Source organism: Pseudophryne corroboree, chromosome 2 (assembly GCF_028390025.1).
Source record: "Pseudophryne corroboree isolate aPseCor3 chromosome 2, aPseCor3.hap2, whole genome shotgun sequence".
NCBI lineage: Eukaryota > Metazoa > Chordata > Amphibia > Anura > Myobatrachidae > Pseudophryne > Pseudophryne corroboree.
The window spans coordinates 910,185,287-910,210,925 of NC_086445.1; the positions used below are offsets into that span (position 1 = coordinate 910,185,287).

A 25,639-nucleotide genomic window follows, 5' to 3' on the forward strand; every position below is an offset into this window, starting at 1 on the left:
TCCCATCCTCTTTGCTCTGGTAATGCACGCGGACTCTCCTGCCTACTGACTACTTCCTCCCACTCCTATGTTCAAGATTTTTCACGTGCTGCTCCCTTTTCTCTGGAATTCCCTACCTTTTCCCTTCAGACTCTACACCTCTCTACAAAACTTCAAACAGGCTCTCAAGACCCACTTCTTCACCAAACCCTGCCAAATCTCATCCTAACCCTTTGTTCCACGCTCTCTATGTACCCCATCTGTGTCACCCCTGTCTGTCTACCCCTCCTCTTTAGAATGTAAGCTCTCACGAGTAGGGCCCTCTTCCCTCATGTGCTTATCCTTTTCTTACTTTAATAATCTTCAACTGCACCAATTCCTGCGGTCTTCTGCCACCTGATACTTATTTCAGTGTCATCTGATGATGTACCTATGTTTATTTACCCTGTACTTGTCCTATATTGTCTTTAACTGTAAGTTGTTGTTTTTCTGTTTTGATTGTTTATGTATTCTGTAATTGGGAGCTGCGGAACCCTTGTGGCACCATACCAATAAAGGATGATAATAATAATAATAATCAAAGGTGAACTGGGAAGAAAGCATGGACTGCATTTGCATGAACACACCTTCATTAAACTTTGCCTATGTGAGACAGCACTTTCAGAACCCTCTTCCGCCTCTCTAGCGGGTGTGGTTCATCAAATCGACAGTATCTAGGTCGACAATGTTTAGGTCGACCACTATAGGTCGACAGTCACTAGGTCGACATGGATGGAAGGTCGACAGGGTTTCTAGGTCGACAGGTCTAAAGGTCGACATGAGGATTTTTTTTTGGTGTCGTTTTCTTCGTAGAGTGACCGGGATCCCAAATTAGTGCACCACGTCCCCTCACATGGCTCGCGAGCTTCGTGCATGGTGCCTTTGCTTCGCTCGGCACACTTTACCATTCCAATCGTAGTCCACGTGGATCGTTAAGTATGAAAAAATTCAAAAAAAGAAAAAAAATGTGAAAAACTCATGTCGACCTTTAGACCTGTCGACCTAGCACATGTCGACCTAGAAACCCTGTCGACCTTCCATCCATGTCGACCTAGTGACTGTCGACCTATAGTGGTCGACCTAAACATTGTCGACCTAGATACTGTCGATCTTCAGACCGGATCCCTCTCTAGCTGCAAGCAGAGATGTAATCAGCATTTGACTCCGCATTCTCGAGTGCACTAATTTTCTGCTATGCAGTGTAAACTCACACAAGATATTCTATTCAAATTGGTGTAAGCTTAATTCTGTATCAGCTAAAAATATGAAGCAGTTCGGTGCATAAAAAAAAAAAAAATGAAGATCATTTTCACCAGGAGTTGCCTCTCTCAATGATGAACATTTTCTGCTTGATAAGTTACCGGGTGTAGCTCCTCTCCGATTTGTCGGCCGGCTGCAGCTAAAGAAACAGTCTGCCATGTCGATTTCTCTCACGGGAGTAACCTGAAACGGTTAGCTGTGATTTATTGAGATGATAAAGTTTTCTGTATATGGCAGCCATAAAAGATGAATCCAGGAAACCATATTCTAATTAAGTTACTTTATAAATATGGCTTTTGAAAATTTGCACAGGGAGTAGTATACAAAAATAATATGTTTGTTTTTTTGGAGCTTGGATGGTTCAAAATAACATTTGTGCCTCAGGGATCTGCAGTAAAGTAATGGAGGCGGTTTATCATAGCATTGTAAAATGACAGCATTACTATATGAAATCCCTCAATGGCGTTGAAGTTGATAGATGAGTTTTTCAACATTAGATTTTCATGTGGAAAGACCTTGTTTGTGCGACCGAGTTCAGATGAGGTCACATAATATATAGGCAACCCTGCTTCTTACTTTCCAGTACGGATGTGGATCATTGGGTCGACAGTGAATAGGTCGACACTATATGGTCGACATGCAACTGATCGATAGGGTCAATAGGTCAACAGATAGACGCACAAATTTTGAAAGGTACAAAAAGTTGACAGTCAAAAGGTTGACATGTAAATGGTTGACACAAATGTTTTCAACGTTAAATGACATGTCACAACAATTAGTGTACCTCCCAGGAACGCCCAATGAATTCTACAGACCGTGCGTATGATTCTGTACTGCATCGGAGCACTAATATTCGGGGCGCATGCACAATGCAATTCATGCAAGCGCTGACTTAAAACATTGGCCAACTGTGTGCAGCTTCGACACTGTGCGCGACTCAGGGGGTCAACCTTATTCCCCTCTATGTTGTTGCGGGTATCAGTAAGTGAGGCACTATGCTGCAATTACGGTACCACAGACTCGTGGATAATGAAAAGGAATGGTGAGTACCTGTTACTGCCAGAGATTTGTGGTCTGCATTGTATCACAACAAAATATTTGGATAATTTGTATTGATTAGCTACCATCAACTCCAGTACTTAGCTCAGGGCCGTAACTAGGGTGGTGCAACATATGCCACTGCACAGGACCTCACAAAGCAAGGAGCACTGTTCTGCAGAACATGTCAATTTTTTGTTTTTATCAATCACACTTGCAATTTCCTCCTCTTTAATCACCAGCATCACCTGGCTTCCCCCATCTATCCCTAATGACCCTGAGCAACGCAGTCACACATATTAAATAACTCTCATACTTCCCATATAGGAGCAAATTGCTCCATGAGTAAGGTGTCTGACTGCAAAATGGAAGGTCATGGCACGAAGACAGTATTTTTAAATGTGTGCTTTAAATAAAGGATGATGTGACTGAAGGTCCTGGATATGGCTGCTAATAAAAGTGTAATTTGAAATAAAGGCTAATGGGGTCTATTTACTAAGCCTAGGATGGAGATAAAGTGGACAGAGAGAAAGTATCAGCCAATCAGCTCCTCTCTTTTTTTGAAACACAGGACCTCATTCAGTAAGGATTTCAAAATTTGTGAATCGCAATCAGTCCGATTATCGAACGACTGTGCATGTGCATCGTGATCGCAATATAGACCCGCCGTTTTCTGGGTGTGTCAGAAAAAAAAACCGTTTTAAGGAGGGCCTCTGACGTCAGCGATGACCACTTCCAGCCTCTTGTTCGCAAGAATTGTTGATGACCTTGCCTGGCGCAGATATGAAAAATCTTCAGTGTTCCGGGAATTGCATACGGTTTTGCGATCAGCCCGCATATTGCGATGCAGTCGCAATTTTTGCAGTGGGCGGTTTTTCTCTATTTCTGGGCGGCAACTATTTGATCGCACAAACTGCTTTTTTGCAGAAATTGCAATCCTTACTGAATAAGGTCAGTTAGGAGCTGGTTGGCTCGTACTTTATGTTTGTCCACTTTATCTCCATCCAAGGCTTAGTAAATAGACCCTAATGTAACTAAATGACAAAGAGCTCTCACATGAAGTGCATACATGATGGTATTCTTGGGAGTGTTCCGTAAGTATAGGGGTTCTTACTTACAGAAACCTTGCATACAGAAGTACACACAGCTTGCATACACACATATATAATATTACAACATGCTGCCAGCACTCCCTTGTGTACACTATTATTACCCTGCCTTGGTGCCCTCTGCCATATTGCACACCAACATCGTCTTACGTTTACCTGCACCTGTATACCATTATCACCTGCCCTTGTGCCTAGATTTTGTTTTATATATATATATATATATATATATATATATATATATATATATATATATATATATATATATATATATATAAAATAAGATTTTACTCACCGGTAAATCTATTTCTCGTAGTCCGTAGTGGATGCTGGGACTCCGTAAGGACCATGGGGATTAGCAGCTCCGCAGGAGACTGGGCACAACTAAAGAAAGCTTTAGGACTACCTGGTGTGCACTGGCTCCTCCACTAAGACCCTCCTCCAGACCTCAGTTAGGATACTGTGCCCGGAAGAGCTGACACAATAAGGAAGGATTTTGAATCCCGGGTAAGACTCATACCAGCCACACCAATCACACCGTATAACTCGTGATACTATACCCAGTTAACAGTATGAATATAACTGAGCCTCTCAACAGATGGCTCAACAATAACCCTTTAGTTAGGCAATAACTATATACAAGTATTGCAGACAATCCGCACTTGGGATGGGCACCCAGCATCCACTACGGACTACGAGAAATAGATTTACCGGTGAGTAAAATCTTATTTTCTCTGACGTCCTAAGTGGATGCTGGGACTCCGTAAGGACCATGGGGATTATACCAAAGCTCCCAAACGGGCGGGAGAGTGCGGATGACTCTGCAGCACCGAATGAGCAAACTCTAGGTCCTCCTCAGCCAGGGTATCAAACTTGTAGACTCTTACAAAAATGTTTGAACCCGACCAAGTAACAGCTCGGCAAAGTTGGAAAGCCGAGACCCCTCGGGCAGCCGCCCAAGAAGAGCCCACTTTCCTCGTGGAATGGGCTTTTACAGATTTAGGGCGCGGCAGTCCAGCCGCAGAATGTGCAAGTTGAATCGTGCTACAGATCCAGCGAGCAATCGTCTGCTTAGAAGCAGGAGCACACAGCTTGTTGGGTGCATACAGGAGAAATAGCGAGTCAGTTTTCCTGACTCCAGCTGTCCTGGAAACATATACTTTTCAGGGCCCTGACTACGTCCCGTAACTTGGAATCCTCCAAGTCCCAAGTAGCCGCAGGCACCACAATAGGTTGGTTCACATGAAAAACCGATACCACCTTAGGAAGGAATTGGGAACGAGTCCTCAATTCCGCCTTATCCATATAAAATACAGATAAGGGTTTTTGTATGACAAAGCCGCCAATTCTGATACACGCCTGGCCGACGCCAAGGCCCACAGAATGACCACTTTCCACGTGAGGTATTATAGCTCCACGGATTTAAGTGGCTCAACCCAATGCGACTTCAGGAAATCCAACACCACGTTGAGATCCCACGGTGCCACTGGAGGCACAAACGGGGGCTGACTATGCAGCACTCCCTTAACAAAAGTCTGAACTTCAGGCAGTGAAGCCAGTTCAATTTCGGAAGAAAATCGATAGAGCCGAAATCTGGACCTTAATGGAACCCAATTTTAGGCCCATAGTCACCTCTGACTGTAGGAAGTGCAGAAATCGACCTAGCTGAAATTTCTCCTTTGGGGCCTTCCTGGCCTCACAGTACGCAACATATTTCCGCCATATGCGGTGATAATGGTTTGCGTTCACTTCTTTCCTAGCTTTAAATAGCGTAGGGATAACTTCCTCCGGAATTCCCTTTTCCTTCAGGATCCGGCGTTCAACCGCCATGCCGTCAAACGCAGCCGCGGTACGTCTTGGAACAGACAGGCCCCCTGCTGCAGCAGGTCCTGTCTGAGCGGCAGAGGCCATGGGTCCTCTGAGATCATTTCTTGGAGTTCTGGTTACCAAGCTCTTCTTGGCCAACCCGGAACAATGAGTATAGTTCTTACTCCTCTCCTTCTTATTATTCTCATTACCCTGGGTAAGAGAGGCAGAGAAGGGAACACATACACCGACTGGTACACCCACGGTGTTACCAGAGCGTCCACAGCTATCGCCTGAGGGTCCTTGACCTGGCGCAATATCTTTGTAACTTTTAGTTGAGGCGGGACGCCATCATGTCCACCTGTGGCCTTTCCCAACGGTGTACAATCATTTGGAAGACTTCTGGATGAAGTCCCCACTCTCCCGGGTGGAGGTCGTGTCTTCTGAGAAAGTCTGCTTCTCAGCTGTCCACTCCGGGAATGAACACTGCGGACAGTGCTAACACATGATTTTCCGCCCATCGGAGAATCCTTGTGGCTTCTGCCATCGCCATCCTGCTTCTTGTGCCGCCCTGTCGGTTTACATGAGCGACCGCCGTGATGTTGTCTGACTGGATCAGCACCGGCCGGTGTTGAAGCAGGGGTCTAGCCTGACTTAGGGCATTGTAAATGGCCCTTAGTTCTAGAATATTTATGTGTAGGGAAGTCTCCTGACTTTTCCATAGCCTTGGAAGTTTCTTCCCTGTGTGACTGCCTCCCAGCCTCGAAGGCTGGCATCCGTGGTCACCAGGACCCAGTCCTGTATGCCGAATCTGTGGCCCCCTAGAAGATGAGCACTCTGCAGCCACCACAACAGCGACACCCTGGCCCTTGGAGACAGGGTTATCCGCCGATGCATCTGAAGATGCGACCCGGACCACTTGTCCAACAGATCCCACTGGAAAATCCTTGCATGGGACCTGGCGAATGGAATTTCTTCGTAAGAAGCTACCATCTTTTCCAGGGCTCGCGTGCATTGATGCACCGACACCTGTATACGTATTAGGAGGTCTCTGTCTAGAGACGACAACTCCTTGGACTTCTCCTCCGGGAGAAACCCTTTTTACCCTGTTCTCTGTCCAGAACCATACCCAGGAACAGTAGACGTGTCGTAGGAACCAGCTGCGACTTTGGAATATTCAGAATCCAGCCGTGATGTTGTAGAACTTCCCGAGATAGTGCTACTCCGACGAACAACTGCTCCCTGGACCTCGCCTTTATAAGGAGATCGTCCAAGTACGGGATAATTATTTCGGCCATTACCTTGGTAAATACCTCGGTGCCGGGGACAGACCAACGGCAACGTCTGGAATTGGTAATGACAATCCTGTACCACAATTTTGAGGTACTCCTGGAGAAGAGGGTAAATAGGGACATGCAGGTAAGCATCCTTGATGTCCAGTGATACCATGAAATTCTTCAGGCTTGCAATAATCGCCCTGAGCGATTCCATTTTGAACTTGAACCTTCGTATATAAGTGTTCAAGGCTTTCAATTTTAGAATGGGTCTCACCGAACCGTCTGGTTTCGGTACCACAACATTTTGGAATAGTAACACCGGCCTTGTTGAAGGAGGGGTACCTTGATTTCACCTGCTGGAAGTACAGCTTGTGAATTGCCGTCAGTACTACCTTTCTCCGAGGGTAGCAGGCAAGGCTGATGTGAGGTAACGGCGAGGGGGAGTCGCCTCGAACTCCAGCCTGTATCCCTGTGATACTATTTGCAGAACCTAGGGATCCACCTGTGGGCAAGCCCACTGGTCCCTGAAGTTCCCAAGACGCGCCCCTACCGCACCTGTCTCCACCTCTGGAGCCCCAGCGTCATGCGGTGGACTCAGAGGAAGCGGGGGAAGATTTTTGATCCTGGGAACTGGCTGCTGGTGCAGCTTATTCCCTCTTCCCTTGTCTCTGTGCAGAAAGGAAGCGCCTTTGACCCGCTTGCTTTTCTATAGCCGAAAGGACTGTACCTGAAAATACGGTGCTTTCTTAGGCTGTGAGGAAACCTGAGGTAAAAAATTTTCTTCCCAGCTGTTGCTGTGGATACGAGGTCCCAGAGACCATCCCCAAACAATTCCTCACCCTTATAAGGCAGAATCTCCATGTGCCTTTTACAGGCAGCATCACCTGTCCACTGCCGGGTTTCTAATGCCCTCCTGGCAGAATGGACATTGCATTAATTCTGGATGCCAGCCGGCAAATATCCCCCTGTGCATCCTTTATATATAAGACGACGTCTTTAATATGCTCTATGTTAGCAAAATATTATCCCTGTCTTAAAGTATTAATATTATCTGACAGGGTATCAGACCACGCTGCAGCAGCACTATTTATGCTGAGGCAATTGCAGGTCTCAGTATATAACCTGAGTGTGTATATACAGACTTCAGTATAGCCTCCTGCTTTTTATCAGCAGGCTCCTTCAAGGTGGCCGTATCCTAAGACGGCAGTGCCACCTTTTTTGACCAACGTGTGAGCGTCTTATCCACCCTAAGGGATATCTCCCAACGTGACCTATCCTCTGGCGGGAAAGGGTACGCCATCAGTAACTTTTTAGAAATTACCAGTTTCTTATCGGGGGAACCCACGCTTCTTTACACACTTCATTCATTCATCTGATGGGGGAACAAAACACTGGCTGCTTTTTCTCCCAAAAACTAAAACCCCTTTTATGTGGTACTTGGGTTCATGTCAGAAATGCGTAACACATTTTTCCTTGCCGAGATCATGTAACGGATGTTCCTAGTGGATTGTGTATATGTCTCAATCTCGTCGACACTGGAGTCAGACTCCGTGTCGACATCTGTGTCTGCCACCTGAGGTAACGGGCGTTTTTTGAGCCCCTGATGGCCTTTGAGACGCCTGGGCAGGCGCGGGCTGAGAAGCCGGCTGTCCCACAGCTGTTACGTCATCCAGCCTTTTATGTAAGGAGTTGACATTGTCGGTTAATACCTTCCACCTATCCATCCACTCTGGTGTCGGCTCCACAGGGGGCGACATCCCATTTATCGGCCTCTGCTCCGCCTCCACGTAACCTTCCTCATCCAACATGTCGACACAGCCGTACCGACACACCGCACACACACAGGGAATGCTCTGACTGAGGACAGGACCCCACAAAGTCCTTTGGGGAGACAGAGAGAGAGTATGCCAGCACACACCAGAGCGCTATATAATGCAGGGATTAACACTATAACTGAGTGATTTTCCCCCCAATAGCTGCTTGTATACATATATTGCGCCTAAATTTAGTGCCCCCCCTCTCTTTTTAACCCTTTGAGCCTGAAAAGTACAGGGGAGAGCCTGGGGAGCTGTCTTCCAGCTGCACTGTGAAGAAAAAATGGCGCCAGTGTGCTGAGGGAGAAGCCCTGCCCCTTTTTTGGCGGACTTTTCTCCCGCTTTTTTATGTATTCTGGCAGGGGTAATTTATCACATATATAGCCCTGGGACTATATATTGTGATGATTTGCCAGCCAAGGTGTCTTATATTGCCCTCAGGGCGCCCCCCCCCCAGCGCCCTGCACCCATCAGTGACCGGAGTGTGAGGTGTACATGAGGAGCAATGGCGCACAGCTGCAGTGCTGTGCGCTACCTTGGTGAAGACCGAAGTCTTCTGCCGCCAATTTTCCGGACTCTTCATGCTTCTGGCTCTGTAAGGGGGACGGCGGCGCGGCTCCGGGAACGAACACCAAGGTCGGGTCCTGCGGTCGATCCCTCTGGAGCTAATGGTGTCCAGTAGCCTAAGAAGCCCAAACTACCACCTGTTAGGTAGGTTCGCTTCTTCTCCCCTTAGTCCCTCACTGCAGTGAGTCTGTTGCCAGCAGATCTCACTGTAAAATAAAAAACCTAAATATACTTTCTTTCTAGGAGCTCAGGAGAGCCCCTAGTGTGCATCCAGCTCAGCCGGGCACAAGAATCTAACTGAGGTCTGGAGGAGGGTCTTAGTGGGAGGAGCCAGTGCACACCAGGTAGTCCTAAAGCTTTCTTTAGTTGTGCCCAGTCTCCTGCGGAGCCGCTAATCCCCATGGTCCCAGCATCCACTTAGGACGTCAGAGAAATATACACACACACACACACACACACACACACAATGAAAGCAGCGCTCTATCGGGCATGAAACAATTTATTCACTTTCCTTAAAAGCATAGCAAACAATGGGACTAGACTCGTACCACAAAAGTATGCACTGTGGTCTTAATACCACATGATGTTATACTGCATAGTCAGGTGTCTAACCATCCGTCCCTGCACCGGTATATGCTGAGACTTGCACACCGCACCACCGTCAGGTACCCGCCGGCCACACACCAAGAATCAGACCACTGGACAGGAGGGAGGAATTCACCTGGGTGAGAGATGCGTCAGCCAGACCACTTCCCTAGGCATATACCAGTGCAGGGACAGATGGTTAGACACCTGATGGTGCAGTATAACATCATGTCGTATTAAACCCACAGTGCATACTTTTGTGGTACGAGTACCAGAAACGTTATTGTGATTCTCATGCCTTCATACTGTGACTGAGTTGACTCTTTCAGCAAAAATATTCAGTTTATAACACACTGAAAGTTCAGCTGATGTGTGCTGAACTGATAACATAAGCGCAGTGTGTTTTTCTCTAGTCTAAAATATATATATTCAGTATGATTTCCCAATGGACAGAATGCTGGCGGTCAGAATGCCGACAGCGGCACCCCGACCATCAGAGTCCCGACAGCCCCCCAGTAAGCCCCCTAACCCTCCCTTGTGGGTGCCGAACCCTAACCCTACCCGCTTGGTGCCTAACCCTAACCCTCCCTTCCCCGTTGTCTAAACCTAACCCTCCCTGCTTGATGCCTAGCCCTAACCTCCCCTGCTAGGTGCCTAACCCTAAAGGGCTCCATACACTAGCACGATTATGCCCGATTTGAGCCCAGTTCGGACATTCGGCCCTATATATTGGGTGAAATCGGGCATTGTGGCTGCGTATCCAATCCGAGGCCCCGTAAGCATCTGATTGGATCCTCCAGATTGAATGTGCTGCACATTCAATCTGGTCCGACCCCACAGGCGTGGCTGGGATCGGCCAGGATCGCGCAAGATACATCATATGCAAAATGACAGCATACGATGTAACTTGGGCGATCCTGCTGTCCAGGAGGCTGCCGTGGTGATCGCCGTGATTGACATGTCGCAGTACTGTATGGGGCCTTTTACCCTCCCTCCTTGGTACCTAACCCTAACCTTCCCATCCCTGAAAACTGCGTACCATGCGCATTTTCCACCTAATCTCTGCGTTGCGAAAAACGTCAATGAGCGAACAACTCGGAATGACCACCAATGTTGTATGAGCAGAGTATATCCCTCAGTGCTATACTATATGATACAGTACTTTCTACACTCCCTGCCGCCAAATAGTATTAAGAGACAGACCTTCACAGAACATTTCATAACAAGTAACAAAGCAACATACAGTATATTGCAATAACATGTTGCGGTATGCACAACTGTGCTATATTCCACAGCAAGCAATAAGATCGCACATGATATATTGCTGCTTGTTTGTGAAAACAAAAGCAAAAATCTGTTTAATTGCTATGGGTTACAGTATATTTTTTGTACACATTACGGTATGCAATGAAGTAACACATAGGGGCTCATTTAAGTTATATTTGTGTGGTATAATTTTGAACTTGTATAACAATTGTACAGTGTATGTACACAACTTGCACCCAGATGAGTTGCACTTACAGACTCATCGAGCGACAGTTCAATGGCATTAATGTACAGTACAGAAGATGCAGTGTAACCACTTCACTTTGAGATGTGTCTATTTTACATTACAAATTGATGATTACCATACATCTGCTACAGGCGCATTTAAAGCCAGATGTACAAATCCAGATGTGCAGACCCAACGTTGCTCACACTCTAAATGATCCCCACAGTGTGTGTTACACTATTTATTTAAAGTAGTGCAAGTAGCACCTAGTATTACTGTACATTATATTAGCTTTCAACAATATTATGTATTCCCTACTTAAATAACATTGGTGGAAAGTCCGGAAACAAGGGCTAACAGATTTATTGTTTCCGACCCTTTTATTTCCATACTGTAAAATTTTAAAAGGGTCAAAGAACAGTTAAAGTTACAATTCTTTTAATATAATAAATATCACATTTTATATACAGCTAAACCTGGTAAAGTGGGACCTGGATAGGTGGGAAACCACTATTACTGGGACTGATTGTTTTTTTTTTTTAGTGCAATGTTGGGATCTCACAAACACCTATGTTATTGAGACTGTCAAACCTCTTTAGGAGGTCTGCTCATGAAGCAGTGAAAAGAGTGGAGAAGTGAGCCAGTGGAGAAGTTGCCCATGGACACCAATCAGTGTTGATGTAACATTTAGAAAATTATACGTAGCAGCTGGACAACTTCTCCAATGGCTTTGTTTTCAAAGCAACACAGGCCCTCATTCTAAGTTGATCGCACGCTGCCACTTTTTGCAGCCCGTGCGATCAACTAGACGCCGCCTATGGGGGAGTGTATTTTTGCATAGCAAGGCTGCAATCACTTGTGCAGCCGAGTTATGCAAAAACATTTTGTGCAGTTTCTAAGTAGGTCTGGACTTACTTACCCACTGACTTCAGCCGGTCAGGTCCCGGAATTGATGTCAGACACCCGCCCTGCAAACGCCTGCGTTTTCCTCGCCACTCCCAGAAAACGGTCAGTTGCCACCCCGGAACACCCTCCTCCTTTCAATCACGTTGCGATCGTGGCAGCGATTGTTTTCTTCTTTAAATCAGTCGTTGCCAGGCATTTCCCATCGGCAGGCAGTGACGCGCCTGCGCATTGCGCCCGCTGCATATTCTGGACCCGTTCGCATGGCTGCAAAAAAAAGAAGCAGCGCGGAAATGGGTCAGAATGACCCCCAGAGTGGAAGGAATTTAGGACAGAAGCAGGAAAATGTAATGCTGGGCATACACTATACAATTATCTGCCAGATAATTGTATAGTGTATACCCATCTGAAGCAACATATGCACAGCCATAGAATGAATGTGAAACTTATACCCCTTTCACACTGCCAATGCCGGATCCCACCCGAGAATTGGAAACGGGTCCTTCCCGGGTGGGATCCAGCATTGGACGCTACTGCTGGCTTCCCTGACCCGGCAATATGCTGGGCGGGTTGCCATAGCGGCGGGGCCAGCAGCGGGCGCGGAGGCGGCGATCGGAGATAAGATCATCTCTGCGCCGCCTCTCCCTGTTGTAGTGAACGGGTCCCGGGGCGCATCAACCCGGGAGCCCGTTTACGCTGCTATTGACCCAGTATTCAACCCAGGAATAACACTGCTTTATTCCCAGGTTGAATTGCCGGGTCAGGTGACCCGGGATTTCAACTATGGCGCTTTCACACCGCACGCCGACCCCGCAATATGCCGGGTCGATACCGGGTTATTTGTGCGGTGTGAAAGGGGTATAAAAAAGGCTGTTGGGGGTGGAGCCGAGGAAGCCCAGAGAGAGAGAGAGAGAGAGAGAGAGAGAGAGAGAGAGAGAGAGAGAGAGAGAGAGAGAGACAGCAGCGTGACATAACTTTATTTGAATTGTTTTGTAAGTATTTGTTTGCATATAAAAGGTGTTTTTTTTCAGAATACATAATGTACATATTTTTATTTACCATTTAAGCACCTCTACAAGTAAAACACGTACTGTTTGTACATGAATAAGTAAGTGAGACAAACACTTCTTGAACCTTGATAAGTGAGAAACCGGATAAGCGAGATACCTCTCTAGCAAGATGTCCCCAGGGGCGTAGGGAGGTTCCGGTGCCTGTCCCTTGAGATCCCACTTAACCAGGTATTACAAAATGATACAGCCAGTGGCATATTAACCCCCGAGGGGACCTGTGTGAAGCAGACCCCTCCTCTGAGCAGCGTGACCCTCTGCTCTAGATGTACATCTTATCCCTCCTTCTCTGGGGCGCCATCTGTCCAGTGATAATCTGGAAGGTGGCACATGCACACATGAGAACAAAGGTTCTCATGGTGTGGCACCATCCTCCCAAAGATGGAGTCGCAAAGGAGGAGGGACCCGCTTGCCAACACACTAGTCAAGTATGAGCTGGGTGCAGGGTGTGCAGTGCGGGGTTCCCCTGCACCCATTATAAATATACCTATGAATATACCGGACCTAACTGGTGTGCGTATACTCTAGGTCTATCGTGTTTACTTTCAGAAAGCTGCCATATTAGGCAGGAGGCTCTTCTAGCTGCGAGGCCGCAATGAAGGAGCCATATACTTTGTGGCAGTAATCGCATTATATAAAAGGAGACATAGCCATGCCTCCTCTAGCAGTTCTCAGCACTCGGATCCACCCAAAGCCATGGTGGAAATGCTGAGCAGGCAGAGTTTTAGTGACCGCTTTGTAGACTTGCTGGGCAGATATACTTTGTGGATTATTTGAATCATACACAGGGATAGGACCAGTGATATCACAATACTTCAGAGAACTGCATTCTCAGTTATTTCACATGTATCTGGACACCTCTTATGATGTGGAAGGAAGGGGAGCATCAGTCTAATAGTATGAGCTCGTAATCTTTAGCTTTTAAAAAAGCTGTAAAGGAATATCAACTTAACAAAATGTATTCTACCTCCATGATTCATATATGAAAATGTAAATTTTCAGGTTCAGTGGATTTATTAATAGATTAACAGTTTCATCTGTGGAATATGTAAATGTTAAACACTGCTAAAAATACTGGGCCTAATATTTCCCCAGGTTTCATCTACAGAGTTATGCCGCTAATTCTTAGCACTATAGCTCCTGTCACCTGGTGTAGGAGCGCTGCCAGTTATAAATTTCATGTATATTATGTGGACAGCTTTGTTCCTTTCTACAGGAGGCTCTTCCCTGAAGTGTCCTGTTCATGGAGGAAGAGATTGTTCCTTTTCTCCTGGAGAGACCTTTCAGCCGTTCTTCCATGGCAAAAAAGTCTACGGTGGACTTGAAGAAATCCAGTAAAACAGTGTGGCTCCACATCGTGCTGGACATGTCCTCTTTGATGAAGCCACAGTGGCCACCATACCGGCTCATCAGCAAGAAGAAGTGGGGGTTTGTCTCGAACAACTCAAACGGCACAGTATTCTGGGGGTCCCCACGTATGGGGTCATCCTGGCTGCAGATGCTTAAGACTGGGATGGCCACTTCATCAATGTCTCTCAATGGATCATTTCTTTCCCAGTAGGAATCCCAAGTCAAATTACCAGAAATCTTGGTCTGGCAAAATAAAGCTTCTTCAAGGTCCTTCAGTGTGTGGCTTCTCAAAAGCCTCTCTGTATCTATAAGCTGTCCAAGAGCTGTAGCGTATCTAGATTGAAAAGAGAAGAGGATCATCAAAACTCGTGGCAATTCTTTACAGAAATCAAGAGATGTTTTTATCATAGAAAGGACAATTACAATTGCGTACATTCACAAGACGGTCTACTCTCAGGACTCAGGAAGCCTTGGTGTATGGACAAGCAGAAAAGTGTTTAGTTCTCTGTGCCAAAGTGTCACAGCAAAGCTTGGTCTCCTACCCCTCTCAGAGCCACTATTTTCAATTAAATAAACATTTCTGGGCTTTAAGATACTTCTCGGGTAAAACTTATTTATAACTTAAATAGATCATAAGGGGTAAACTGACAAGCAAGTGGTGGTGTTGCCCATGGTAACCAATATGATTCTATCATTTTCTAGGATGCAATAGAGAAATTATAGCAAAATTTGGCACTAATAAACCCTCCCAGTGACCTGTATGGGATGTAGTTATGTGACCGACTGCCAGTCACTATACAGACGCCGGGATCCTGAGCGATTGAAAGCACGACAGTCGGCATGCTGACTAACAGGGTCTCTTCCCACTCGTGGATGTCCAACAGAACAAGTGGCAAGCGTGAGCCTGCAAGGGTCTTCGCTGCTCGCTCGCTCCCCGCGCGGCAATCTAAAGCTAGGGATCCCGGCATCGGTATGGTGACCAGTGGGATCTCAAATGCGCTGGTCACCCAAACCCAACCCACCTGTATCACTATGTAAGTATCTTGCCCCCCCCCCATCTCCAAAGGTAGAAGATTTAATGGTGCATTACCCCCTCTCAGTGCCATTACCTACCATCTCCCATGGCATTACCACTTTGCTTCATGTAGGGAACAGCTGAGAGTCATCAGTAGAGATCAGCGTAACAGCGCTGAGGGGGGGGGGGGGGGACTGAAGTGCCCTAACTCACACTTTTGTTAGTGGCGCATATGTCCCAGAGTGATGTTTTCAAGAATCCAGCAGCGGTGTCGCTGGACAGACCACACATGCAAAGAACAATTTTTCTCTTAAAGTCAGGCCAAACAGCAGGACAGCACAATTGCATGGGATGAGACCGTGTCAGCAAGAGCCCAGTTAAGTGGTTAAAGGGGCTTCAGGGGGTGGAGAGTTTGCATTTATAGCGGCATTTCCCAGTTAGCTGGGGGGCCATAAGGCCTTTTCACCTGCACAAGAGGATTTGCCCTGGGAAGGTGCTCTGAAGGTAAAGGTTATGCGAGCCGTCCTGTGCTTACAATGTAATGTAGCAGCAACCAGATTTGCTTTATATGGGTAAGTATATAATTGAGACCTAATATTTTTTAAATATTAAGGCAAAACCAGGTTAGTTTTGACTTTAAAAAAATTGCCACTTTAGATCCTGCAGATAAAAAGTCGAAAGCTTAGCACTTGTAGGCTATTACATTTGGCCCATATACTGCAGTAGCCTGTGCACAGAATAAATGCGAGTCCACATGGTCTGCAGTTAGTAAATGATCTACTATATGTCTCACACGAGTCTCACACATCTGTTAAATCCACTACATAAACTAAGGCATTCTATGGCTTTCTGTGTCTTATTTATAGTAGTACTGTGACTCCGCACATGCCTGACACCTTATAATAGATTGCTGCAGGAAAAACCATAACCAGAAAAGAGAAATACTTAGTGATTATTTACAAATCTTCAGCGACACAAAGCTCTAAATCTCTCAGTGTAAGTGGGTGCGTGGACATGTAATGTGCATTCCTGCAATGGGGTGACCTGGGCAACGATAATAAAATGCTTAAGTGGCAAACTAAACTGTGTGTAGCAAACAGAAGACGGCTCCAGCCTCTTGTGTGAATATGCTGTGGTCAGTAAGAGGTACAGAGTGCATAGTCCCAACACACTCCACCTCCAAACAAAGGAAACACAATGTAACTTGGAACAGCAATCCCTCATTTGTTCCCAAAAGTACTATATAACCACAGCTGTTGCATCATTTTATAATTAGGGGACGGCACGCCTGGAACATGTTAGCAGCTTTGTTGCTGGAGACATAACGTCTTGCTAAAATCATGTTCCACACGATGGAAATCCTGGGTATAAACGTAAGATGCTCTGTCACATTCTCTTTGATGTGCATATGCCCTTCCAGTTCCAATGTCCTAATAAGGCTGCATTCCCAATTAAACTGATTTAAGCACGAGCTAGACTCAGACACATTGATCAATGGGCAGAAAGCTAACGAGAAGCCTATTTTTGGCTCACCTTACACAAAAAGGGGTTTCCACCAGGGATAGCCTTTCCATGTAAGAACCTATTTAGCATAGTATTTACTTGTAATCATACAGGATTTGGGGAAGGGGGGTGGATTTGAGCTGAAAGAATAAAAGGTTATACAAATACGTTTTATATTATTCTAACAGTGTAACTGGGTTCTCCCTTCCAGTCCAATGCATGCACCAGGACCTATGTACTTTATGTTCAGTTAATGTACAGTTACATGAGCCTGCCAGAGATATAACACTTAATTTTTATGTGACAGCTGTGTACTGCACAGTGATAAAACAATGGTAACTCATGGCTCCCTATTTCTATTTTATATTCAAAGTAACCATAATGATAAATACACCTAGCAGTGAGCACCCTATGACGCAAAACGCACGGCATGACTGAGATGCTCTAAGAGGAGTAGTGTACTGTATATTTAACATTTTGCATATTATACACATCACAGACTCAGAGAAAAGTCACACACGGTGTACTAGAGACGCCAGGCTGCAACTTTAACCAGACAAGAATTGGTTTCACACATGTACAAAGTCGCAGATTAAGTACAATGGAACTTGGCGTGAGGAAAGCTCCAGCTAGTCACATCTGAGCGCTTATCTGCATAGATTGAGATGCAGTTACACACAGATATATAAATGTCGCACATCACACTGGTCTGGGAACACTAGCAAAACTATTTTATTGCTTCCATAAAACACATTTTTAGCGAAACCCACTTAGCATGTGTGACTTGCCCAGCACCTGACACACCGAATGGGGCTATTTGGCATGACTTGAGAAGCAGTGTATAAGGACACATCTGTAATGTCCAAAACAGGTTACATTTTCAGTTAAATAATGATGACTCAAATAAATTAGCTGGCGAAGCAAATATTTGATAAATAAAATTCTTGTGAAACCAAACCCCAAATATTGTAGTTTGCTTAATAAATATGCTGGCAAAAAAGTGTAGTTTTTGATGGCATATCTGTCGCCGATGCTTAGCCAAATAACTGATGTAACATCAGTGTCGTCATACTCTGGATACCCTTGAAATGATTAGAATATATAGAACTTACATATAACTTATAAATATCATATTTTTATTATTCTAATTATATTTACAGTTAAAACTCACCAAATTTGCAGCACTTTATAGGAAATCCAAGGACTGTCAGGGAGAGAGCGAGGTGATGCCGCTACGAGCTAAGGCTCCTTTCTGTGATAGTCAGACACTGCCTAGAGCTGGGGACAGGGCTGCATTGTGGTCAATAATACTGCTAAACAAAATATATATTTGTTTCACTGAGGGGTGACCTGGGGGCGGCTCTCCAGCGCCATTTGTTCCTCCCAGTGGCGCTGTATTTAGAGGGTCGGTCTGATGGCTATAAATGCGCTGACACCGCCATCCCGTGGGGAGACATCAGGACTGTCTGCACTGAGACTGCTTGTGAGTACAGCATTTTCTCTCCTTTCACTGGGACTGTGTTTTTTGGGGCTCGGGAGCCTGCATCTAAGGTCCTGCTTCACTCAGACCCACCCTGCTTATCCACCGACACATCCCTGCTGTGCTCCAGCACCCTCCACCACTACAGTCAGGGTGGGTACTCACTAAAATGATAACGCCAGATTTGTCATTTCCAGGCATATTGTTGAGTGTGTATGCCGGCTTTGTGTGCTCCCACGGTGACAGAAGACACCTTCTGTATGCCGAAATCAGCATGGCATGTTAGATCGCGCCACTGTCTCCTGCATCACGCAAGTGTGTATGCACTTACCGACACAAGGCTCCGTCGCCTGTCTGATCGGCCGGCTACATATCGTTTTGATGTGTTAGCCGCCCTTACCCCCGTTTGCTGTGCACCACGTCCCACCACCACTCCTAGCACACTACAGCTTCTGTAATCGGTCAGTTGCCGAAGCAGGCAGCAAGTGTGCGGCCAGGAGAGTGGAGATGGCAGACTATCACTACAGCCAGGTGAAGGGATAGATAGATATAATATTTTACATAAAAATAAAAAAAAATAAACCCTATCTAATATACATACATACATACACACATATACATATATATATATATATATATATATATATATATATATATATGTATATATACATACGTATTTATTAGAGCAATGTGGTCATGGGCTACATGCACCCCGCCCTGTGAGTGGTAAGTACAGCTGTGTACCCCGCTTCTGTGGTGGAGAGTGCAGTGTTACATGCACCCCACCCTGTGAGTGGTAAGTGCATAGCTGAGCCCCGCTTCTGGTGCGGTGAGTGCTGTGGTTTTTACTCTGTGTGTATATGAAGGGGTTAATCTATGGTTAGCTCTTATTAACCGTGGCCACTAGCTTTCTCATGCACCCCTGTGTGGACTTTATTATCCTGAACCTGTCTCAGCTGTTTTTTAGCAATCATCTTTGAGCCAGTGCAATAGGTGACTAGTGTGCCTTTAAAAGCCATAAAGTCTGTGGCAGGTACACATTACATCTAGCAGGCAGATGATGCAGCAGTGTGGTAGTCAGGTTTTAAGACTCTGTGATAGTGTAGGACCTGTATGAAGGTGGGGTACCTTGAATCGGTATACAGGCTTCCGTGCATTGGCCAATCCACCAACTAAACCCCCATCATTTATTTATTGAATTGTTGAGGATAAGTGAGTTTACTTTGGTGAGTGCTGGGTTCTCTGTTTGTATTTATTAGAGCGATGTGGTCATGGGCTACATGCACCCCGCCCTGTGAGTGGTAAGTACAGCTGTGTACCCCGCTTCTGTGGTGGAGAGTGCAGTGTTACATGCACCCCACCCTGTGAGTGGTAAGTGCATAGCTGAGCCCCGCTTCTGGTGCGGTGAGTGCTGTGGTTTTTAGTGTGTGTGTGTGTGTGTGTGTGTGTGTGTGTGTGTGTGTGTGTATATATATATATATATATACATACATATACACATACATACATACATACATATATATATATATATATATATATATATATATATATATATATATATATATATATATATATATATATATATATACACATACACATACACACATACACATACACACACATATCTATTAGTGATGAGCGGGTTCGGTTCCTCGGAAACCGAACCCCCCCCGAACTTCACACTTTTTACACGGGTCCGAGGCATACTCGGATTCTCCCGTATGGCTCGGTTAACCCGAGCGCGCCCGAATGTCATCATCCCGCTGTCGGATTCTCGCGAGATTCGGATTCTATATAAGCAGCAGCGCGTCGCCGCCATTTTCACTCGTGCATTGGAAATGTTAGGGAGAGGACGTGGCTGGCGTCCTCTCCGTGTATTGTTGATGCAAATATTTGTGCTTGCTACACTTATTGCTTAATTGTGGGGACTGGGGAGCAGCTGTATATTAATATAGGAGGAGTACAGTGCAGAGTTTTGCTGATCAGTGACCACCAGTTTTATCCGTTCTCTGCATGAAAAAAACGCTCCTTATCTGTGCTCAGTGTGCTGCATATATCTGTGCTCACACTGCTTTATTGTGGGGACTGGGGAGCAGCTGTATTATATAGCAGGAGTACAGTGCAGAGTTTTGCTGACAGTGACCACCAGTATACGTTGTCTGCCTGAAAAACACTCCATATCTGTGCTCAGTGTGCTGCTTTATTGTGGGGACTGGGGACCACCAGTATAATATTATATAGGAGGAGTACAGTGCAGAGTTTTGCTGACCAGTGACCACCAGTATACGTTGTCTGCCTGAAAAACACTCCATATCTGTGCTGCATTGTAGACAGTATATAGTAGGAGTACAGTGCATAATTTTGCTGACCACCAGTATATAATATATAGGAGTACGGTGCAGAAGGCCACTGCTGTACCTACCTCTGTGTCGTCAAGTATACTATCAACCATACCTGTGGTGCATTTCAGTTTTGCACAGTTTGCTGACCACCAGTATATAATATATAGCAGTACGGTACAGTAGGCCACTGCTGTACCTACCTCTGTGTCATCAAGTGTACTATCCATCCATACCTGTGGTGCATTTCAGTTGTGCGCAGTATATATTGTAGTAGGCCATTGCTATTGATACTGGCATATAATTCCACACATTAAAAAATGGAGAACAAAAATGTGGAGGTTAAAATAGGGAAAGATCAAGATCCACTTCCACCTCGTGCTGAAGCTGCTGCCACTAGTCATGGCCGAGACGATGAAATGCCATCAACGTCGTCTGCCAAGGCCGATGCCCAATGTCATAGTAGAGAGCATGTAAGATCCCAAAAAACAAAAGTTCAGTAAAATGACCAAAAAAAATCAAAATTTAAAGCGTCTGATGAGAAGCGTAAACTTGCCAATATGCCATTTACGACACGGAGTGGCAAGGAACAGCTGAGGCCCTGGCCTATGTTCATGGCTAGTGGTTCAGATTCACATGAGGATGGAAGCACTCATCCTCTCGCTAGAAAAATGGAAAGACTTAAGCTGGCAAAAGCACAGCAAAGAACTGTGCGTTCTTCTAAATCACAAATCCCCAAGGAGAGTCCAATTGTGTCGGTTGCGATGCCTGACCTTCCCAACACTGGACGGGAAGAGCTTGCGCCTTCCACCATTTGCACGCCCCCTGCAAGTGCTGGAAGGAGCACCCGCAGTCCAGTTCCTGATAGTCAAATTGAAGATGTCACTGTTGAAGTACACCAGGATGAGGATATGGGTGTTGTTGATGCTGGGGAGGAAATTGACAAGGAGGATTCTGATGGTGAGGTGGTTTGTTTAAGTCAGGCACCTGGGGAGACACCTGTTGTCCGTGGGACGAATATGGCCATTGACATGCCTGGTCAAAGTACAAAAAAAATCAGCTCTTCGGTGTGGAATTATTTAAACACAAATACGGACAACAGGTGTAAAGCTGTGTGTTGCCTTTGTCAAGCTGTAATAAGTAGGGGTAAGGACGTTAACCACCTAGGAACATCCTCCTTTATACGTCACCTGGACCGCATTCATCAGAAGTCCGTAACAAGTTCAAAAACTTTGGGGGACAGCGGAAGGAGTCCACTGACAACTAAATCCCTTCCTCTTGTAACCAAGCTCCTGCAAACCACACCACCAACTCCCTCAGTGTCAATTTCCTCCTTACCCAGGAAAGACAATAGTCCTGCAGGCCATGTCACTGGCAAGTCTGACGAGTCCTCTCCTGCCTGGGATTCCTCCGATGCATCCTTGAGTGTAACGCCTACTGCTGCTGGCGCTGCTGTTTTTGCTGCTGGGAGTCGATCGTCATCCCAGAGGGGAAGTCGGAAGACCACTTGTACTACTTCCAGTAAGCAATTGACTGTCCAACAGTCCTTTGGGAGGAAGATGAAATATCACTGCAGTCATCCTGCTGCAAAGCGGATAACTCAGGCCTTGGCAGCCTGGGCGGTGAGAAACGTGGTTCCGGTATCCACCGTTAATTCAGAGGCAACTAGAGACTTGATTGAGGTACTGTGTCCCCGGTACCAAATACCATCTAGGTTCCATTTCTCTAGGCAGGCGATACCGAAAATGTACACAGACCTCAGAAAAAGAATCACCAGTGTCCTAAAAAATGCAGTTGTATCCAATATTCACTTAACCACGGACATGTGGACAAGTGGAGCAGGGCAGACTCAGGACTATATGACTGTGACAGCCCACTGGGTAGATGTATTGCCTCCCGCAGCAAGAACAGCAGCGGCGGCACCAGTAGCAGCATCTCGCAAACGTTTACTCGTTCCTAGGCAGGCTACGCTTTGTATCACCGCTTTCCAGAAGAGGCACGCAGCTGACAACCTCTTACGGAAACTGAGGAACATCATCGCAGAATGGCTTACCCCAATTGGACTCTCCTGGGGATTTGTGACATCGGACAACGCCACCAATATTGTGCGTGCATTACAACTGGGCAAATTCCAGCACGTCCCATGTTTTGCACATACATTGAATTTGGTGGTGCAGAATTATTTAAAAAACGACAGGGGCGTGCAAGAGATGCTGTCGGTGGCCCGAAGAATTGCGGGACACTTTCGGCATTCAGCCACCGCGTGCCGAAGACTGGAGCACCACCAAACATTCCTGAACCTGCCCTGCCATCATCTGAAGCAAGAGGTGGTAACGAGGTGGAATTCAACCCTCTATATGCTTCAGAGGATGGAGGAGCAGCAAAAGGCCATTCAAGCCTATACATCTGCCCACGATATAGGCAAAGGAGGGGGAATGCACCTGACTCAAGCGCAGTGGAGAATGATTTCAACGTTGTGCAAGGTTCTGCAACCCTTTGAACTTGCCACACGTGAAGTCAGTTCAGACACTGCCAGCCTGAGTCAGGTCATTCCCCTCATCAGGCTTTTGCAGAAGAAGCTGGAGACATTGGAGGAGCTAAAACAGAGCGATTCCGCTAGGCATGTGGGACTTGTGGATGGAGCCCTTAATTCGCTTAACCAGGATTCACGGGTGGTCAATCTGTTGAAATCAGAGCACTACATTTTGGCCACCGTGCTCGATCCTAGATTTAAAACCTACGTTGTATCTCTTTCCGGCAGACACAAATCTGCAGAGGTTCAAAGACCTGCTGGTGAGAAAATTGTCAAGTCAAGCGGAACGTGACCCGTCAACATCTCCTCCTTCACATTCTCCCGCAACTAGGGGTGCGAGGAAAAGGCTAAGAATTCCGAGCCCACCCGCTGGCGGTGATGCAGGGCAGTCTGGAGCGAGTGCTGACATCTGGTCCGGACTGAAGGACCTGCCAACGATTACTGACATGTCGTCTACTGTCACTGCATATGATTCTCTCACCATTGAAAGAATGGTGGAGGATTATATGAGTGACCGCATCCAAGTAGGCACGTCAGATAGTCCGTACGTATACTGGCAAGAAAAAGAGGCAATTTGGAGGCCCTTGCACAAACTGGCTTTATTCTACCTAAGTTGCCCTCCCTCCAGTGTGTACTCCGAAAGAGTGTTTAGTGCAGCCGCTCACCTTGTCAGCAATCGGCGTACGAGGTTACTTCCAGAAAATGTGGAGAAGATGATGTTCATCAAAATGAATTATAATCAATTCCTCCGTGGAGACATTCACCAGCAGCAATTGCCTCCAGAAAGTACACAGGGACCTGAGATGGTGGATTCCAGTGGGGACGAATTAATAATCTGTGAGGAGGGGGATGTACACAGTGAAAGGGGTGAGGAATCGGAGGATGATGATGAGGTGGACATCTTGCCTCTGTAGAGCCAGTTTGTGCAAGGAGAGATTGATTGCTTCTTTTTTTAGTTGGGGCCCAAACCAACCAGTCATTTCAGTCACAGTCGTGTGGCAGACCCTGTCGCTGAAATGATTGGTTCGTTAAAGTGTGCATGTCCTGTTTATACAACATAAGGGTGGGTGGGAGGGCCCAAGGACAATTCCATCTTGCAACTCTTTTTTCTTTAATTTTTCTTTGCATCATGTGCTGTTTGGGGACAATTTTTTTGAAGTGCCATCCTGCCTGACACTGCAGTGCCACTCCTAGATGGGCCAGGTGTTTGTGTCGGCCACTTGTGTTGCTTAGCTTAGTCACACAGCGACTTTGGTGCGCCTATTTTTTTCTTTGCATCATGTGCTGTTTGGGGACAATTTATTTTAAGTGCCATCCTGTCTGACACTGCAGTGCCACTCCTAGATGGGCCAGGTGTTTGTGTCGGCCACTTGTGTCGCTTAGCTTAGCCATCCAGCGACCTCGGTGCAAATTTTAGGACTAAAAATAATATTGTGAGGTGTTCAGAATAGACTGAAAATGAGTGTAAATTATGGTTATTGAGGTTAATAATACTATGGGATCAAAATGACCCCCAAATTCTATGATTTAAGCTGTTTTTGAGGGTTTTTTGTAAAAAAAACACCCGAATCCAAAACACACCCGAATCCGACAAAAAATTTTCAGGGAGGTTTTGCCAAAACGCGTCCGAATCCAAAACACGGCCGCGGAACCGAATACAAAACCAAAACACAAAACCCGAAAAATGTCCGGTGCACATCACTAATATCTATACATATACACACATATATACATATACACACACACACACACGTTGAGTATCCCATATCCAAATATTCCGAAATACAGACTTTTTTGAGTGAGTGAGATAGTGAAACCTTTGTTTTTTGATGGCTCAATGTACACAAACTTTGTTTAATACACAAAGTTATAAAAAATATTGTATTAAATGACCTTTAGGCTGTGTGTATAAGGTGTATATGAAACATAAATGAATTGTGCGAATATAGACACACTTTGTTTAATGCACAAAGTTATAAAAAAATATTGGCTAAAATTACCTTCAGACTGTGTGTATAAGGTGTATATGTAACATAAATGCATTCTGTGCTTAGATTTAGGTCCCATCACCATGATATCTCATTATGCTATGCAATTATTCCAAAATACGGAAAAATCCCATATCCAAAATACCTCTGGTCCCAAGCATTTTGGATAAGGGATACTCAACCTGTATAGATATATATATATATATATATATATATATATATATTTATATTTGATACTGAACAGTGCCGCCCCAACCACTGACCTCACTGCATTACATATGATATGTAATCAAAGTATTGCAAGAAATACAGGGATTTACTAAAGCAGACATGCGGGTACATGTGGGGGTTTTACCACATTTCCAAATATACTGAAGCCCCGATGCTGGGGCTCCGATATGGAGGGTAATGCCAGCTATAGCTGGCGTTACTCTATAGAAGCCCATGGGCTTCTCTCTGCATTGCACTGTGTGAGGGATCCAATCGGATCCCTGCCAG

At 45.7% G+C, this 25,639-nt stretch overlaps 1 protein-coding gene across 1 annotated transcript in view; it reads right to left on the reverse strand.

The window, feature by feature from the left end:
• Positions 1-13,928: 13,928 nt before the first annotated feature.
• LOC135050017 (protein ABHD15-like) overlaps positions 13,929-25,639 on the reverse strand; it is a 73,984-nt gene continuing 62,273 nt past the window's right edge. Inside the window, exon 3 of the mRNA XM_063956104.1 lies at positions 13,929-14,617. Within this exon, the coding sequence (XP_063812174.1) occupies positions 14,077-14,617 (541 nt within the window). The 3' untranslated portion in view covers positions 13,929-14,076. The remainder of the gene's footprint in view (positions 14,618-25,639) is intronic.